Genomic DNA, 19,303 nt, shown 5'->3' with positions numbered 1-19,303 from the left:
ATGTTTTATGTATTACACTACTGTTGCTGTAAAACAATAAATTTCACAACATACAATGTCTATCAGTGATAATAAACCTGATTCTGAACCTTGTCTTCCTTTCAAGGTTCAGTGGCTGTGCCATAGTTCTCGTATCATCTGATAATACTGGGGAGTAATTCAACTTTTTCAGTTGTTCAATTGTCCTGTTCAAAAATATTGTTCTTTACCACCCCTTTTCTTTAGTCTTTACCATCCTAATGAGACCCTGTAACATTTTTTAATCTGGCTAACTGGCTTGGAATATTTAACTAAGCTAATCCATTGCCCTGTTACTTCAAAGCCACAGCTATATTTTTCCTTACTGGTCCTTCTTCAAATCTTTTTCTCTCTGCATTTCAGCCCACTTGCTCTGACACACAACTTTGTGACAGATTGCAAATCAATAGGAATGTCTATTAAATTACTTCAAACTAATGAGAGATGAAACTCAGCTTTAGCTGGGGCAAATAAAGGTCAGTGGTAATTTGCCTTTCTGTTATACAGTACATCCTGATTGACTTCTCCTTTCCATTGACCTCAAGTCAAAAAATTAAATTGGGCTGGGCCTATGAACTACGAAGAATTCATTCATGCTCATCTGCTGAATGCACTTTGGTTGAATTTTACCTCTTTTGTTTTGACAGGTTTGTATTCTTTGACGTATAAATTGCATATAAAATGGAAGGGTAGATTGCAAAATTTCCAGTCTTTCTATGCCTTTCAATTTTCAAGAGGTTTCAATGAGATCCCCCCTCATTCTTCAAAAGCCCAATGAGTACAGGCCCAGAGCCTTCGAACATTCCTCATAGCTTAATCCTTTCTTTCTGGAGATAATTTTTGTGAATCCCTCTAGAGCCTCTCCAACGGCAGGGCATCCTTACTTAGATTAGGGGCCCAAAACCCCAAGTATCATGTGACCAATGCCTTATAAAGCCTCAGCATTACATCCTTGCTTCTATATTCTAGACCTCTTGAAATAAATGATAACATTGCATTTGCCTTGTTTTCCATTAACTCTGCTTGCAAGGTAACTTTTAGGTAATCCTGCATGGAGACGCTCGACCATTTGCATCTCCGAATTCTGTATTTTCTCCCTATTTAGAAAATAGTCTGCATCTTTATTCCTTCTACCACAGTGCGTGACCGTACACTTGCATATATTTTATACCATCTGCTGCCACTTTGCCCATTCTGTCTAAACCCTTCTGCGAGCACCCTGTCTGCCCCACCACCTATCTTTGTATCATCTTCAAACTTAGCCACAAAGCCATAAATTCTGTCATAAAGCCATAAATTCTGAATCATTGGCATATAATGTAAAAAGAAGTGGTCCAAACAAGGACCCCTGCGGCACACTGCTAATCACCGGCAACCAACTGGAATAATCCTCCTTTAATTCCCTCTTTTTGCTTGTCGGTTTCTATCTATGATGGTGTCTTTTTTGGAATACTTTCTGCTCTTACCTTGTTCAGTAGTCTCGTGTGTGGCACCTTGTCAAAGACCTTCTGAAAATCCAAGTAAAAAGCATTTACTCACTCTCCTTTGTCAATGCTGCCTGTTATTTCCTCAAAGAATTCCAGCAGATTTATCAGGCAAGATCTCCTCTTGAGGAACCATGTTAACTTTGGCCTATTTTAACATGTGACTCCAAATACTCCAAAACCTTAACCATATAACAATTACAGCACGGAAACAGGCCACCCCAGCCCTTCTAGTCCGTGCCAAACGCTTACTCTCACCTGGTCCCACTGGCCCGCACTCAGCCCATAACCCTCCATTCCTTTCCTGTCCATATACCTAGCCAATTTTGCTTTAAATGACAATACCGAACCTGCCTCTACTACTGGAAGCTCGTTCCACAAACCTAAATTAACTAACTTAACCTAAATTGATTCCATCATCTTCCCAACCACTGAAGTCAGGCTAAATGGTCTATAATTTCCTGTCTTTTGCCTCCGTCCCTTCCTTATTAAACAATAGATTGATATCCGGAATCATTCCAGAATCTGGTGATTCTTGAAAAATCACACTAATGCCTCCCCAGTCTTTTCAGCTACCTCTTTCAGAGCCCCAGTGTGTAATCCAATTGGTCTAGGTGAGTAAATGATCTTCAAACCTTCCTGCTTCTCTTTATTAATAGGAAGTCTACTCACCTCTGCCCCCTGGCATTTGAAATTCTGGCATAATAGGTAAGTTAAGTTCCTAAGTGAACTAAGTTCCTTCTGTTGGATATGACGTCTGGGGTAGGGGCACTATCTGATAATCAGAGTTGTGCCTTTCCTGAAAAATGCTGATGTGATACATGTCTGGCCTGTTCCGCCACTAATAGCAGATAAAGCTAGTTGAATTGTTGATATTAATTCTGTAATTCATAGTTATAGATAAGGAAGGGTAAGTGACATCAGGTTAACTTGTGTCCTTGAAAGATTAGCAGTAAGAAACTGTGGCGTGATGTGATTCACTCTGGTTTCATGTGTAGGCAGCTTAATGGGACACTTTCTTCAACCAAAAGAATGGAGAAAAAGTTATTTCTTCAGAACTTCACCAAGCTCTGTGCAATGCCATTGTGATGACCTCATCAGTTTGGGAACTGAGGAAACAAAAGTACTTGCTACAAGTTTGAGCTGCAGTGATGTGTAGGCAAACACTGCATCGGTAGGCTATTTTATATACCTAATCAGTGTGTTACAGCACTGTGGGTACGTGGGCTAATGCAATTTAGCATCTTCGTATCAACTCCAACGTAAGTGGCATTAAACAGATAGATGAAAAATATAGGTACAAATGGAAAAACGTTAAAGAAATCTGAGCAATATAAAGTAAGTTCAATAATCATGGAACATACATTGAAACTGCTTCCATTTTAGGAAGGATCATTTTAAAACCTGTGTGCATGTGGACTAAATTCAAATCTAAGGAACTACTGTTGCTTCAAAATAATAGACTACATATTGAATATACCATCTGTTACCCTGCATGCCCAGGAGCACAGTTATGTTAGCAGCAGTAGAAGAAATAACAAATTTAATTCCAGGATTAGTAACACTGATGAGGATAATGATGAGGGTTTTTTGTAGTAATCTACAGTTGAAGTATATACATATCAGAAACATAGAGTTTAGAAAGCATGATTCTTTTAAGAAGTTTACAAAATCCAGAACACGTGGTGTATGTATTGCGGACTAAATTAAGTCATCTGCTATTTGAGACAATGTTCTTAAAAAAATTTAAGTATTATACCTTGCTTGAGACATGTATATTGCTAAACTGGCATACAATTATGCCTTTGTACTTTGGAAATATCTTGCCACAATTCAAAAAGGGAGCTTAAAGGAGTAATATTGTATTGAAGCAATTGGGTATTCTTCAGGGTCAGAGCAATAATTTGTTTAGGTGCCAGCTGGTTGGTGACAGAAGGTTCACCCATGCTGTCAGCTACCAGACAGATGTGCAAGAAGCATTGACCTTGCACATTGAAGTGGGAAGGAGAAAAAGGGAATGTTTACTTTTATTGTTTTCAGTGGTGAAGGCTTGTAGCTGAGTAGGTTACCACTCATGTGAGTGTAAGTAGAAATAAAAAATAATGTATATATATATATATATCAATACTTTAAAAAATTATTTATTGTTTCAAATGTTTATTTAACAGGGTATGGTAATTTCACCATAACTTTAAAACTTTTGGACCACGTTTCAGCGTTAAATTGAGGAATTATTGTACTGCCAGCTTTTAAATCTTCAAAAAAGTAAGATTTGGGAGAAGACCAAGTGATAGATAACATGTCAGATCTTGGGAAGTACTGTGATGTGGATATCAATTCAAATAATGTTTGCAATATCATTTAACTTTTGTAAAACATAATTTCCTCTTTCTAGTTCCCCATTTGTCAGAGTGCATACCTATTTCATTTTTCTTGTGTTGATCTTCCATTAGTTCATATCCATAATCTCTTGTTAGTTTTTATCTATAATGTCAGTATTTTTTTATTTATTAAATTTTAGAAATTACAAAGAATAAATGTGATAGTAAAATAGTGAGAAAGATAATATTAACCCTCCCCCCCCTTAATCCTCCCCCCCTTAACCCTTATCTAAAGAAAAGAAAAAGAAAGAAGAGAAAGATTGCCTGAATATCGGTGGATCCCCACATGCTCCATGGAGTTCAAAATAATTTTGATATTTATTTTTTACTTTCCCCAATTACTATAATTAAATTTAAATTGAACAAGTATCAGAAAAAAATTATAAAAATTGCATTGGCAGTAGCCAAAAACGTTATTGCAGTTAGTTGGAAATCTGATTTATATTTAATTATGGATCGTTGGAATAATGAAATACATAGTTGTATTCCATTTGAAAAAATTATGTATAATTTAAGAAATGAATATGATATATTTTTGAAAATTTGACTCCCATACTTACAAAAGATAGGATTAAATATATAGGTCCTTTGAAAATGTCAGTATTCTTGAGATTAAATAATGAAATGATTGTTGTTCTTGATATTGCATTCCTTTGCTAATGTCTTAGCACATTCATTGGTTAATATTGTAATCAACTACTGAGTTGTATCACAATGATAATATTTAAGAAAATTCAAGCATTATAACCATATACAATCACAGCACAGAAACAGGCCATCTCAGCCCTCCTAGTCCGTGCCGAACTCTTAATCTCACCTAGTCCCACCTACCCGCACTCAGCCCATAACCCTCCACTCCTTTCCTGTCCATATACCTATCCAATTTTACCTTAAATGACACAACTGAACTGGCCTCTACTACTTCTACAGGAAGCTCATTCCACACAGCTATCACTCTCTGAGTAAAGAAATACCCCCTCGTGTTTCCCTTAAACTTCTGCCCCCTAACTCTCGAATCATGTCCTCTCGTTTGAATCTCCCCTACTCTCAATGGAAACGGCCTATTCACGTCAACCCTATCTATCCCTCTCAAAATTTTAAATACCTCGATCAAGTCTCCCCTCAACCTTCTACGCTCCAATGAATAGAGACCTAACTTGTTCAACCTTTCTCTGTAACTTAAGTGCTGAAACCCAGGTAACATCCTAGTAAATCGTCTCTGCACTCTCTCTAATTTATTGATACCTTTCCTATAATTCGGTGACCAGAACTCTACACAATATTCCGAATTTGGCTTTACCAATGCCTTGTACAATTTTAACATTACATCCCAACTTCTGTACTCAATGCTTTGATTTATAAAGGCCAGCGTTCCAAACGCCTTCTTCACCACCCTATCTACATGAGCCTCCACCTTCAGGGAACTATGCACTGTTATTCCTAGATCTCTCTGTTCCTCTGCATTCCTCAATTCCCTACCATTTACCCTGTATGTTCTATTTGGATTATTCCTGCCAAAATGTAGAACCTCATACTTCTCAGCATTAAACTCCATCTGCCAACGTTCAGCCCATTCTTCTAACCGGCATAAATCTCCCTGCAAGCTTTGAAAACCCACCTCATTATCCACAACACCTCCTACCTTAGTATCATCGGCATACTTACTAATCCAATTTACCACCCCATCATCCAGATCATTTATGTATATTATGTATTAAGAATTATATGTGGCTATCATAAAATAAAACATCTGATAGTTGAGCAAATTTTTTAAAAATAAATTTTTACCTAAATATACAGGTATGTGTGATGATTACACTTGGAACAGAATTTTGCATAGAGGTAGAGAGAAGCATCTTTAGTAAGATAGAACATTCTTTTCACATTCTGGTGTCAAATCCAACTTGTCTGCTTATTCAGATCAGTCATTATTTATCAGAAAGTTAAATGTCTTTGTGTAGATCAGTATCTTTCAGGAAATAGAATAAATTATCTTCTGGTACAACTAAGAAGCCTGCAATTCAAAACTAGTTTTGTTTATCTAAAACTTGCCTGTCATTATTATGCGATTCAAGAGATTTGATGAATGATTGAAATCTTGAGTAACATACACAAAATGCTGGAGGAACGCCGATCCCCAGCAGCAATTTATATGCAACAGTTCCTTAAAATTTTACTTTCTGGATGTAGGCCACAAAGACTAGACCAATCTAACAGACTTTCTTGAAGTACTACATCTGTGTGATGAAGGCACTTTTGGCAGAACTTTACAGAAATTTGATTTGGCAATGATGGCGGAATAACAATTTATGTCCAATTTGTGCTTGTTATTTTTGGATGAACTAAGGGGAGTCTTGTGAACTTGATTCTTTTTTTTGGTACTAATTTGGGAAATACTGTGAAGGGTGATTTTTTTAATGTTTGCTGCAGTACATGCTGCCCATCATTAAAACTGTTAGAATTGAGTAAATGAAATAACTCAATGACTCTAAAGTGGAGGCTCTGCCCTTACACGGCTGTAGCCACTGTTCTGTGTAAACATAGTTTGTTTAGAACTTCGGTAAGTTGGGATCTCTTCTGGGGAAAATATGACCTGTCCAAAAGGAGAGGGGTTACAGCTGAACCTGAAGAAGACCCATATTGTTACGGGTAGGTTTGCTAGAGCTGTTGGGAAATGTTTAAACTAATTTGGCAGGGGAAGGGGAACCGGATTGTAGGCCTGCTAGTTTACAAGCAGTCTCACTGCGCACTGCCACTATCAGGAAGGACAAGCAGATGATAGAGCAAAATTGCAGTTGGTGGGATGAGTTGTAGTGTAAAGAGGGGACAAAGCTGAAAAGGGGATACAGTACTGAAGATGTTCTATTTGAAAGCATGCATTATAGGGAATAAGGTTGATGTTCTTGTAGGGCAGTTAGAGATTGGCAGGTATGACTTTGTGGGCATCACTGAGTCATGACTCAAAGACTATCATTGTCGGGAGCTAACCTCCATGGATATACATTGTTTCAAAAGAGCAGACAGGTAGGCAGAGGGGGTGGTGTGACTCTGTTGGTTTAAAAAATATTAGATCAACTTCTTAGAAAGAGGTGACGTAGATCAGAAGATACAGAAGACTCGTAGGTAGAGTTTAAAAGACCCTGGTGGGAGTTATATACAGGCCTCAGAACCATAGCCGGGATGTGAGTTACAAACTGTGGTCGAGTCCACAGAGAATAGGAATTCTGGATTGTGTCTAATGAACCAGATTTGATTAGAGAGCTTAAGATAAAGGAATCATTAGGAGCCAGTGATCTTTAAGAGGAGGATATGATAGAATTCACTCTGAAACTTGAGAAGGAGAAGCTACAGTTAGATGTATCAGTGGAGTAAAGGGAATTACAGAGGCATGTGAGAGAAGATGGCCAAAGTTGAATGGAAGGGAGCACTAGCTGGGATGATTGCAGAGCAGCAATGGTTGGAGTTTATAGGAACAATTCAGAAGGTAAAGGGTAGCTGCAACCCAATGAAGAGCTATTCTGAAGGCAGGATAGCACAACTGTGACAGATAAGGGAAGTCAAAGCCAACATAAAAGCAAAAGAGCAGGGCATATGATAAAGCAAAAACGAGTGGAAAACTTTTTAAACTTATAGAAGGCCACGGGGGAAGGAAAGATGAAATATGAATGTAAGCTACCCAACAATATCAAAGGGGATAACCAAAAGCTTTTTTTCGGATGTATGGACTGTAAAAGAGAGGATACAGTAGATACTGGACCGCTGGAAAATGACACTGGAGAGGTAGTAATGGGAGACAAGGAAATAGTGGGTGAACTGATTAAATATTTTGCATCCATCTTCACTGTGGAAGACACTAGCAGTATGCTGGAAGTTCGAGAGTGTCTGGAGACAGAAGTGAGAGCGGTTGCTATTACTAGGGAGATGGCGCTTGGGAAACAAAAGATCTGAAGATGGGCAAGTCACCTGGTCAGATGGACTACACCCCAGGGTTCAGAAGGGGGTTGCTGAAGAGTCTGGGGAGACATCAGTAATGATCTTTCAACAATCACTAGATTCTGGAATGGTTCTAGAGGACTGAAAAATTTCAAATATCACTCCACTTCTCAAGAAGGGAGAGAGGCAGAAGAAAAGAAATTATAGGCCAGATAGTCTGATCTCAGTGGTTGGAAGAAGTAAGAGTCAATTGTTAAGGATGTGGTTTCGGGGTACTTGGAGGCACATAGGCCAAATTCAGCATAGTTTCCTTAAGGGAAAGTCTTGCCTTGTGTACTGTTCATCCAATCAAATCATTGCACAGAGTTGAAAAATGAGAAAAGAGTACAAACAACTAAATAGAAAATGCAGTGCAGGTGAACAATGTGAACAACAATAACAAAAACATAGAAACATAGAAAACTTACAGCACAATACAGGCCCTTCAGCCCACAAAGTTGTGCCGAACATTCCCTACCTTAGAAATTGCTAGGCTTGCCTATATCCCACTAATTTTACTAAGCTCCTTGTACCTATCTAAAAGCCTCCTCCACAGTTGCTGGTTGCCCATTCCACGCACTCACCATTCTGAGTAAAAAGCTTACCCCTGAAATCTTCTCTGTACCCACTCCCCAGCACCTTAATCCTGTGTCCTCTTGTGGCAACCATTTTAGCCCTGGGAAAAAGCCTCTGACTATCCACACGATCAATGTCTCTCATCATCTTATACACCTCCATCAGGTCACCTCTCATCCTCCGTCTCTCCAAGGAGAAAAGGCTGAGTTCACTCAACCTATTCTCATAAGGCATGCTCCCCAATCCAGGCAACATCCTTGTAAATCTCCTCTGCACCCTTTCTATGGCTTCCACATCCTTCCTGTAGTGAGGTGACCAGAACTGAGCACAATACTCCAAGTGGGATCTGACCAGGGTCCTATATAGCTGCAACATTACCTCTTGGCTCCTAAATTCAATTCCATGATTGATGAAGGCCAATATACTGTATGCCTTCTTAACCACAGAGTCAACCTGAGCAGCTGCTTTGAGTGTCCTATGGACTCAGACCCCAAGTTCCCTCTGATCCACCACACTGCCAAGAGTCTTACCATTAATACTATATTCTGCCATCAGATATGACCTACCAAAATGAACCACTGCACACTTATCAGGGTTGAACTCCATCTGCCACTTCTCAGCCCAGTTTTGCATCCTATCAATGTCCCACTGTAACCTCTGACAGCCCTCCACACTATCCACAACACCTCAAACCTTTGTGTCATCAGCAACCTTACTAACCCATCCCTCCACTTCCTCATCCAGGTCATTTATAAAACTCATGAAGAGTAGGGGTCCCAGAACAGATCCCTGAGGCATACCACTGGTCACTGACCTCCATGCAGAATATGACCCATCTACAACCACTCTTTGTCTTCTATGAGCAAACCAATTCTGGATCCACAAAGCAATGTCCCCTTGGATTCCATGCCTCTTTACTTTCTCAATAAGCCTAGTAAGGGGTACCGTATCAAATGCCTTGCTGAGATCCATATACACTACATCTTCCTTCATCACTGTGTTTAGTCACATCCTCAAAAGATTCAATCAGGTTGTTCAGGCACGACCTGTCCTTGACAAAGCCATGCTGACTACTCCTGATCATATTATACCTCTCCAAATGTTCATAAATCCTGCCTCTCAGGATCTTCTCCATCAACTTACCAACCACTGAGGTAAGACTCACTGGTCTATAATTTCCTGGTCTATCTCTACTCCCTTTTTTGAATAAAGGAACAACATCCGCAACCCTCCAGTCCTCTGGAACCTCTCCCGTCCCCATTGATGATGCAAAGATCATCAGCAGAGGCTCAGCAATCTCCCCCCTCGCCTCCCACAGTAGCCTGGGGTACATCGCATCCAGTCCTGATGACTTATCCAACTTGATGCTTTCTAAAAGCTCCAGCACATCCTCTTTCTTAGTATCTACATGCCCGAGCTTTTCAGTCTGCTGCAAGTCATCACTACGATCACTAAGATCCTTTTCCATAGTGAATACTGAAATAAAGTATTCATTAAGTACCTCTGCTCTTTCCTCCAGTTTCATACACACTTTCCCACTGTCACACTTGATAGGTCCTATTCTTTCGCGTCTTAACCTCTTTGTTGTTATCCTTTGTAAGCAACAAAGAGGTTATAAGGTCAAAAGTCCATAAAATTCATTGAGTTCCCTGGTGTTTGTATTTAATTTGTCAAATTAAAATTTTGCAAAATTAAAAACTTATTCCTTTGCATATATGTATTAATAAATTTGTTTACAATTTGTAGATATAAAGGCTTTATAACCAAAGTAGGTAATAAAATTCTGTAAGTAATTCTGTAGAAACTGTACTGCCTCTTTCATTTGGTTGGATCTTTGCTGAATTTTATTGATGGTTCCGATGGGTGGGCCAAGCTTGGCACTTGCACTACTACAGGTTTCTGTTAACCTGAGCACTGAGGCCCATTCTTGCAGGGTGCCTAGCAATATACTGAATACTTGGCATTTGAATCTTATATTGGGTCGGACACGGAAGATGTCCTTGGCTGCATCATTATCAATGGGGAGGTTATGCATGTGTACAGGGAGAAAGATTTGAATCAGATTTGGTTTAATGTTTTAATTATTTCTAATTGCTTTGTATTTCCAATTATTTTTTTTCTTTTGAACATTTAAAGCCATGAATCAATTTCAATAGTACTTAAATATCTCAGAATGTTAGAAATGTTTATAAGTGACTTTAATGACTAACTCAGATGGGAAAACCCTGTCCCCAGCTCCACCTACTACGAGACCGATTTTGTAGTCAGTGTTTCTACTCTTATCTGTTTGAATCCCAATCAAAGCTCAAAGTAAATTTATTATCGAAGCACATATGTTATCATATGCAACCCTGAGATTCATTTTCTTGTAGTTGTACATGGTGACATGCATATACTTCAATAATAAATTGATGCAGACAAAGGATGAGAAGCCCAGTGATTGGCCCTCAGCATCCAGCCTATTTATGTTTGAGAAGGAATAGACTGTAGTTATCACATCTGATTAGATGGCCTTATCCAACATGATCTCATAACAAAATGGAGTTCCTTTCTTGGAATGCTAAGCAATCTCCATTGGCGCTCTTCTCAAATTAGCCATTTGATTTCTTGAGATCGTCCCATCCTCATCATACAGTTTTCCACTGTTAGTCCATTGCATTTGCTGTCCTTAGTTTATGATCTTTATGAAGGATATTTGTTTTGTCTTTTGCTCTGAGTTCCCAGCCCTCCCCAAGTTTGCTTTTCAATTAAAAAAAAAGTCTTTCAGTCTTTTAACTATAAGTATGTGGCTTCTCTAACTTTTGTGGCAGTTTTGTACATAACATTGTGTGCAGCAGAAATGTAGTTTCAGGAATTTGAGGAATATTAATTGCAGATAATCTTATTTCTGAATTTGCAGTAGTGGACTGAGTTTCAGAATTGGCATCTTCTTTTGTATTTAAAAGAATTGAATCAAATTTAATTGTTTTCAATTTAATGTCAAAATGAGCAAGTGTACTTATGAAGAAATGTTTTCATTCTTTTGGACCAGCAGTGTGAGTGAGTGTAATATATAAGCTATCTTATCTATTTATAGTTATTGTTTCATGTCATTCCAATATACAAGTATAAAGGAGAACAAAATAATTGTCACTCCAGGTCCAATGCAACACAAAAGAAGCACAATAATAAAAAAAAATATTGAATTATCCTAATTTGTGTGAAATATTAAGTGTCAAAATATTGCCTTTGTAGAGTCATAATCATTAGAACAACACCGCACAGACACCGGCCCTTCAGCCCACTGAGTCCATGCTGACAATAGTGCCCCTCTAGCTAGTCCTAATTTTCCAAACTTGGCCTTTATCACTCTAACCCACCCCTCCATGTACCAATGTAAGGAAGGCCCTATCGATTGCATTCTTAGTGTAAAAAGGACTTGGGAATAATTTTTCTTTTCCTGAAGAATTAAGATACTTGAGGTTGAATTGCAGACCCATTGGTGCAGCAGAAAATTGCCAATTGTAATGCAGTTTACTTCAAGCTGTCTCCTGTCCTGGAATTTATTGCCTAACAGTACCATATGTGCACTTTTGTCAGATAGGTACAGTCGTTCAAAGCATTTAGCAACTATGTTATTGGGGTAATGAATTTCTCTCCCAGAAATTCATTTTAAATTGTTTTTGGTGTGTGCATACTTAACCTGACGACAAGTTTCGTAAATATAAATTGCTGCTGTAGCTCTATAAATTGTGCAGTTCAGTTTTGAATTGCTCATCTGCAATACTTCTGGGACCCATTAGCTGCTGTGGGTAGTTTCTGTGGTGGAGAGTTTTCTTTGAAACAAGGGCATTTGAGAGAGATGACCTTGTAACCATTGCATTCTCCACTCTGCCAAGACCTTTCAGGGTGATGGTAGTTACTTCATAGCTGGTGCGATTCCTTGCTCTTAATAGCGATGACAATAATAACCACATTCTTTAGACACTATGCCAAGTTAGGTAATTATTTAACTCTTTGCTCAGTTTATTACACAAGTGATTATCATCTTCATGATCTTCAAGAGGGAGAAAGAAAGACTTGAACTTGCGTTGCAAATTTTATAATGAAAATGTATCCCAAAAAGCAAATTCAGTTTTTCCATGTTTAATTACTGCAGGTGAGGCAACACAGTTTTCAGAAAACAAGATTCCCACAAAAGAAAAGATCTGTGTGTGACATAATTTAGGGTTGTCTTTGATACAGTCGGTCGAGGTGGGCCTTGTAACGCCAATGGCCTAACTATAGTTCCTGGCCTCTGTTGCTCTCAGTGTGGAGTTTTCAGACTTATGTGACCACTTGGGCTTGCTCTGAATCCCAAAGATGGGTCGATAGGTTAATTGGGCATTGTAAGTTCACCCTGGTGTGTAGATGACTGATGGAATTAGAATTGAAGGGAATATTAAGGTACGTTTTACTTAAATAGACATGATGTGTTTGTTGGTCAGCATTGATTCACTGGCCAAAGGGCCTTTTACTATGCAGTGTGAATTTGGATGCTGGATTCTCTTCAGCATCCTGGTCAGAACTGCTGTCTTGTCAAACCCAAACATAGAGATGAACAGGTAGGTCTAAAGTCCATTGATGCATTTATTTATTGATTGTTTGATTTGATTGAGATACAACACGGATTAGGCCCTTCCAGCCCTTTGTGCTGCAATACCTAGCAACCCCAGATTTAACCCTGGCCAATTCATGGGACAATTTACAATGATCAATTAACCTACCAACCAGAACACCTTTGGACTGTGGGAAGAAGCCAGAGTACCTGGAGGAAACCCATACAGTCACGGGAAGAACGTACAAACTCCTCACAGACAACGGCAGGATTAACTTGTTGCTCCATCTCATTATATCAAGAGGTGGAGTACAACATTGGAGAAGTGGTGTATGGTTTACATTTCCAATAAAAAGGCTTTTATTTTGAGAACTAGATAGTTCTCCAGCCTACCCAGGATAACAGAAAATATGCATTTGGTTGAATGAATAAGGCAGAAAAATAAACAGTATTTTCTGAAATTTGTACTGCCAACTTTGTATGATCATTTTTTGTGTTTTAATGGTAAATTAGCTAAATAGCGTGCTTAAGCTTTATTTTTGGCTGGTATTTTCTTTGTGATATCAATCTACACAGTTTAAAATACTTTTTGTGGATCATTGCTTTTAATGGTCATCCGATTAAGGCATTCAAAGATTTGCCAAAATCCCCATGCATTGACTTTTCTCATGTTTCTTATTGGTGATACAGCAGTAATACAGATTTAAACTCATTGAAATGTTCAGTACTATGCAAAAGTCTTGGGCACATATATATATGTCACACAGTTACATATATTTGTTAAAATAGGAAGGTGGTTTGCAAACAGAAATAAGCATACTTAGCTTTGTATTAGCTTAGTTGTATGAAGACTTGGTAACAGGGAAGATATATATAATATATACTACTGTGCAACAGTCTTAGGTACATAGCTCTATATATGTGCCTCAGACTTTTGCACAGTAATGTAGAGATTTAATTTTAGGTTAAGATGATAAATATATAAAATTGTATTTCTTGTCAACTCAAGATGCTGTAAATGTGCCCTATGTAAGGAAAATAATTGTCCTTTTATTATATTTTGCATTTTAATTATGAGCAACATCTTAACTATAGTGTTCATATTTCTCTCTTTCAGTAATATCTGGCTTTCGGGGAACAGTCCCTTATGGTTTACCATTGGAAGTGGGGGACACAGTTCAAATATTAGAAAAATGCGACGGTGAGTTTGCCAATGGCACAAATTTATGGAAGGGATTGAAACATCCTTAATTGAAACTTGTGAATTCTAATTGTATATTTGGGTTGATCAAGTAATTTTATATTTGGTAGAGCAGACACAAGGGAACAAAAGCCTAGCTCCTTCTTATATTTATAATGTAATGCTCTTAATTATTGCAGAGTAGCAGTTGAGAGTTGCTGTTTCAGGCTGTTAACTCTGCAGCTGCAAAGCAAGTTCTGTTTTAAGTGTTGTCTCAAAGGCCTGTGAACAGAAGCAAGCAGTCAAACTTGTGAAGGTGATTAATTTGATTGTGAGTGCAGACAGATTTGGATCTATGGCAGTTTCCAGCTGAATGCTTTATAAACCAGCGCATTAAAACAAATTCCCTGAGCTGTAATGCTGCTAAAATAACTTGTACAGGTTTTGGGCAAACAGAAAAAGAAATACAGCCTGTTAATAATATTTTATTCAGAATCAGAATCAGGTTTATTATCACCAGCGTGTGACGTAAAATCTGTTAACTTAGCAGCAGCAGTTCAATGCAGTACATAATATAGAAGAGAAAAATAAATAAAATAATAATAACATAAGTAAATCAATTACAGTATAAGAATATTGAATAGATTAAAAATGTGCAAAAAACAAATACTGTGTATTTAAAAAAGTGAGTTAGTGTCCATCCTGAAGTCTACAATGTCCACTTAGGAATCGGATGGCAGAGGGGAAGAAGCTGTACCTGAATCGCTGAGTGTGTGCCCTCAGGCTTCTGTATCTCCTACCTGATGGTAACAGTGAGAAATGTGCAAGCCCTGGGTGGTAGAGGTCCTTAATAATGGGTGTTGCCTTTCTGAGACACCGCTCCCTGAAGATGTCCTGGGTACTTTGTAGGCTTGTACCCAAGATGGAGCCGACTAGATTTACAACCCTCTGCAGCTTCTTTCGATCCAGTGAAGTATCACCCCCCCCCCCCCCTCCATACCAGACAGTGATGCAGCCTGTCAGAATGCTCTCCACGGTATATCTATAGAAGTTTGAGTGTTTTTGTTGACATGCTAAATCTCTTCAAGCTTCTAATGAAGCATAGCTGCTGTCTTGCCTTCTTTATAACTACATTGATAGGTTGGGGCCAGGTTAGATCCTCAGAGATCTTGACACCCAGGAACTTGAAACTGCTCACTCTCTCTACTTCTGATCCCTCTGAGGATTGGTATGTGTTCCTTCATCTTACCTTCATGAAGTCCACAATCAGCTCTTTCATCTTACTGACGTAGAGTGCCAGGTTGTTGCTGTGGCACCACTTCACTTGTTGCTATATCTCACTCCTGTACGCCCTCTCGTCACCATCTGAGATTCTACCAAGACTGGTTGTATCATCAACAAGTTTATAAATGGTATTTGAGCTATACCTAGCTACACAGTCATGTGTATACAGAGAGTAGAACAGTGAGCTAAGCACACACTCCTGTGGTGCACCAGTGTTGATCATCAGCGAGGAGGATATGTTATCACCAATCTGCACAGATTGTGGCCTTCCAGTTAGGAAGTCAAGGATCCAATTGTAGAGCGAAGTACAGAGGCCCAGGTTCTGCAAATTCTCAATGAGGATTGTAGGAATGAAGCTTCCTGACATAGGTGTTTGTATTGACCAGGTCGTATAAGGTTGAGTGAAGAGCCATTGAGATTGTGTCTGCCATTGATCTATCGTAGCTGAGGCAGGAGTTCAGTCTAGTCATGACCAAACTCTCAAAGCATTTCACCACTATTGATGTGAGTGCTACTGGGAGATAGTCATTAAGGCAGCTCACATTATTCTTCTTAGGCACTGGTATAATTGTTGCCTTTTTTTGAAGCAAGTGGGAACTTCTGCCTGTAGCAATGAGGTTGAAAATATCCTTGAATACTCCAGCTCATTGGTTGGCCCATGTTTTCGGAGTCTTTACCAGGTACTTCCGAGACCTTCTGCCTTGCGAGGGTTCATTCTCTTCAAAGACAGCCTAACTTTAGCCTCTGAGAAAGAGATCACAGGGTCATCGGGTGCTGCAGGGATCCTCACAGTGGTAGTTGTGTTCTCCCTTTCAAAGCTGGCATAGAAGGCGTTCAGTTCATCTGGTAGTGAAGCATTGCTGCCATTCATACTATTGGGTTTCGCTTTGTAAGAAGGAATGCCTTGCAAAACCTGCCAGAGTTGCCATGCGTCTAGATGTCACCTCCAACCTCGTTCAAAATTGTCTCTTTGCCCTTGAAATAGCCCTCTGGAAATCATACCCCATTTTCTGGTACAGGTCTGGGTCACCAGACTTGAATGCCACAGATTAGCCTTCAGCAGATGACGTACCTCCTGAATCATCCACTACTTTTGGTTTGGGAATGTACAGTAAGACTTTGTAGGCAGACACTCATCCACACAGGTTTTAATGAAGTCCGTAGCAACTGCAGCATACTTACCCAGGTTCGAAGATGAATCCCTGAATACAGTCCAGTCCACTGATTCAAAGCAGTCCTGTAGGAGCTTCTGTGCTTCCCTTGTTCATACCTTCTTGGTCCTCACTACTGGTGCTGCAGTCTTCAGTCTCTGCATATATTCAGGGAGTAGAAGTACAGCCAGTGATCAGACTTCCTGAAGTGAGGGTGTGGAATAGCATGGTAAGCATTCTTGATGGTGGTGTGGCAATGGTCCAGTGTGCTGTTTCCTCTGGTATTGCAAGTGATCTGTTGATGGTAATTGTTTAGTGATTTTTTTTTTCATTCTGGCCTGGTTAAAATCTCCCAAAACGATGGTGAAGGCGGTGGGGTACGCTGTTTCATGCATGTTGATCCCATTGCTCAGATCATCTAAAGCCTGCTTGTCATTGGCCTGAGGTGGAATGTAAACTGCTACCAAAATTACCCCAGAGAAATCCTGTGGTAGGTAAAAAGGACGGCACCTAGCTGCTAGAAATTCCAGGTCTGGTGAGCAGAATTGGGACAGCACGGATATATTTGTGCACCAAGAAGAGTTGATCATGAGGCATACTCCTCCACCTCTACTTTTGAGAGACTCTGTAGATCTGTCCTGACAGTGTATAGTAAACCCATTGATCTGAATTGGTGCATCCGGTATGGAAGGATTCTGTGAAACAAAAGACACACGCAGTCATAATGTCCCTCTGATTCAGCTCCCGAGCTCTGAGATCATCGATTTTATTCACCAGAGAGCGTACATTTGCCGGCAAGATGGTCGGTATAGGGTGTTTAAAAATCCCCTTGTGTGATGCGGTTATGTTATCTTAAACAAATTAAATTGTTTTTTCCATGTTTTTAGTACTTGTTCTAGACTGTGCTGATTTATTGTAAATGCAAACTGCATTTGTCTGTGTATGCATCACTGTTCCTCAGAAGGTCCAAATTGAGAAGCTCGAAAACGGATACCGAAGCCAACCCTGACCCTCACGGACCCTGACAAAGGGTCTCGGTCCAAAACATCGATGGTGCTTCTCCTTATAGATGCTGCCTGGCCTGCTGTGTTCCACCAGCACTTTGTGTGTGTTGTTTGTCTGTGTATGTTATTTTTACTCCAACTTCTGCAGCTTCTGTTTCAGTTGTCTTGTAGGAAGGAAGAGACAGAGTATGGAGACGAGGTGCCTTTTCACAGTGAGCCAAGTTAGCTGAAAACTTGTTTCCAGTGATTGATACAGCTCAACTCTTGACAGACAGTAGTTTTATTAGAAGAGGTTGAAGAATGTTTTGCTTGCCTATCTTTGATGAGGGAGTAAAAGGGCAACTTGAAATACATCAACAGGTAGAAGATTGAGTTTGTGCAATCTGAACCAATGGAGTTTTTTTTTTGATAGTCTTCTTTTGTGTCGTCCGTAAGGGCAGCCACAAAAAGCACATGTAAGGCTCTGTGAGTATGTGTGTAGATGGCTGGAAGTATCATCACCCAGGTGCTGAATCGGCCGACAACCATCATCAGCAGTCCATCACAGGCAAAACCCTCCCCACCGTTGAGCACCTCTACAAGGCACACTGCCACGAAAAAGCAGCATACATCACAAAGGACCTCCACCATCCGGTTCATGCACATTTTGCTGGTGCCATTGGGAAGAAGCTACAGGAGCCTTGGGTCTCATACCACCAGCATCAGGAACAGTTATTAACCTTCAACCATCAGGCTCCTGAATCAGTGTGGATAACTTCATTGACCTCAACTCTGAACTGATTCCACAGCCTATGGACTCACTTTCAAGGACTCCACAATTCATGTTCGCAGTATTATTTATTTCCTGATATATATTTTAATTTGCACAGTTTCTTTTTGCACACTGGTTGCTCGTCAGTCCTTGCTTGAGGGTAGTTTTTCTCATTGTATTTCTGTGTTGTACTTCAAATGCCTGCAAGTAAATGAATCACAAGGTGACATATACGTACTTTAAATTTACTTTGAACAAAACAAAAAGAACCAGGACAGGCATCCTTGTGGATGCCATGTACATGTATGGATATCATTGTGCATTACTTGACAGGTCCTTAGAAGATGTAGTAAGAAAATTCTTTGGCAAGTCCCTGATTTTATTTCATTTTCATTTATTTTTTTCCATCGCAAGCTGTATTTAATTACTGCGTTCTGGTATAAAATTTTCGTGTGTTATACTTTTGCTAAGAGCACTTAACTCAGATGGGGTAGCTGGCCAAGGACTTGAGACCTGTGCTGATTATGTGGCTGGAGTGTTCACCAGTATCTTTAACCTCTCGCTTCGGCAGTCTGATGTACCCACCTGGTTCAAGCAGGCTTAATTTATATCAGTGCTTGGGAAGAACATGGTAACCTGCTTCAACTATTGTCCAGTAGCATTTGTATTCACTGTGATGAAATGCTTGGAGAAGTTGGTGATGCAATGTTTCAACTCCCGCCTGAGGAGCAACTTGGATCTGCTCCGATTTGCCTACCATCACAACAGGACCACAGCAGATGCCATTTCATTGGCTCTTCATTCAACCGTGGAACATCTGGACGGTGAAGATAAATATATCAGGATGCTTCTCACTGACGAATGCTCGGTATTTAGTACTATCATCCCTTCAAAACGATTCGCTATGGCACCACCACCATAATCTC

General features: G+C 39.6%; 1 protein-coding gene across 1 annotated transcript in view; it reads left to right on the top strand.

Moving 5' to 3' along the window:
• dock4 (dedicator of cytokinesis 4) overlaps nucleotides 1–19,303 on the top strand; it is a 370,374-nt gene that overhangs the window by 67,514 nt on the left and 283,557 nt on the right. The window contains exon 2 of the mRNA XM_059978246.1: nucleotides 14,125–14,208. Within this exon, the coding sequence (XP_059834229.1) occupies nucleotides 14,125–14,208 (84 nt within the window). The remainder of the gene's footprint in view (nucleotides 1–14,124; nucleotides 14,209–19,303) is intronic.

Source organism: Hypanus sabinus, chromosome 8 (assembly GCF_030144855.1).
Source record: "Hypanus sabinus isolate sHypSab1 chromosome 8, sHypSab1.hap1, whole genome shotgun sequence".
In the NCBI taxonomy this organism is placed as follows: domain Eukaryota; kingdom Metazoa; phylum Chordata; class Chondrichthyes; order Myliobatiformes; family Dasyatidae; genus Hypanus; species Hypanus sabinus.
This window is presented reverse-complemented; position numbering and strand designations above follow the sequence as displayed.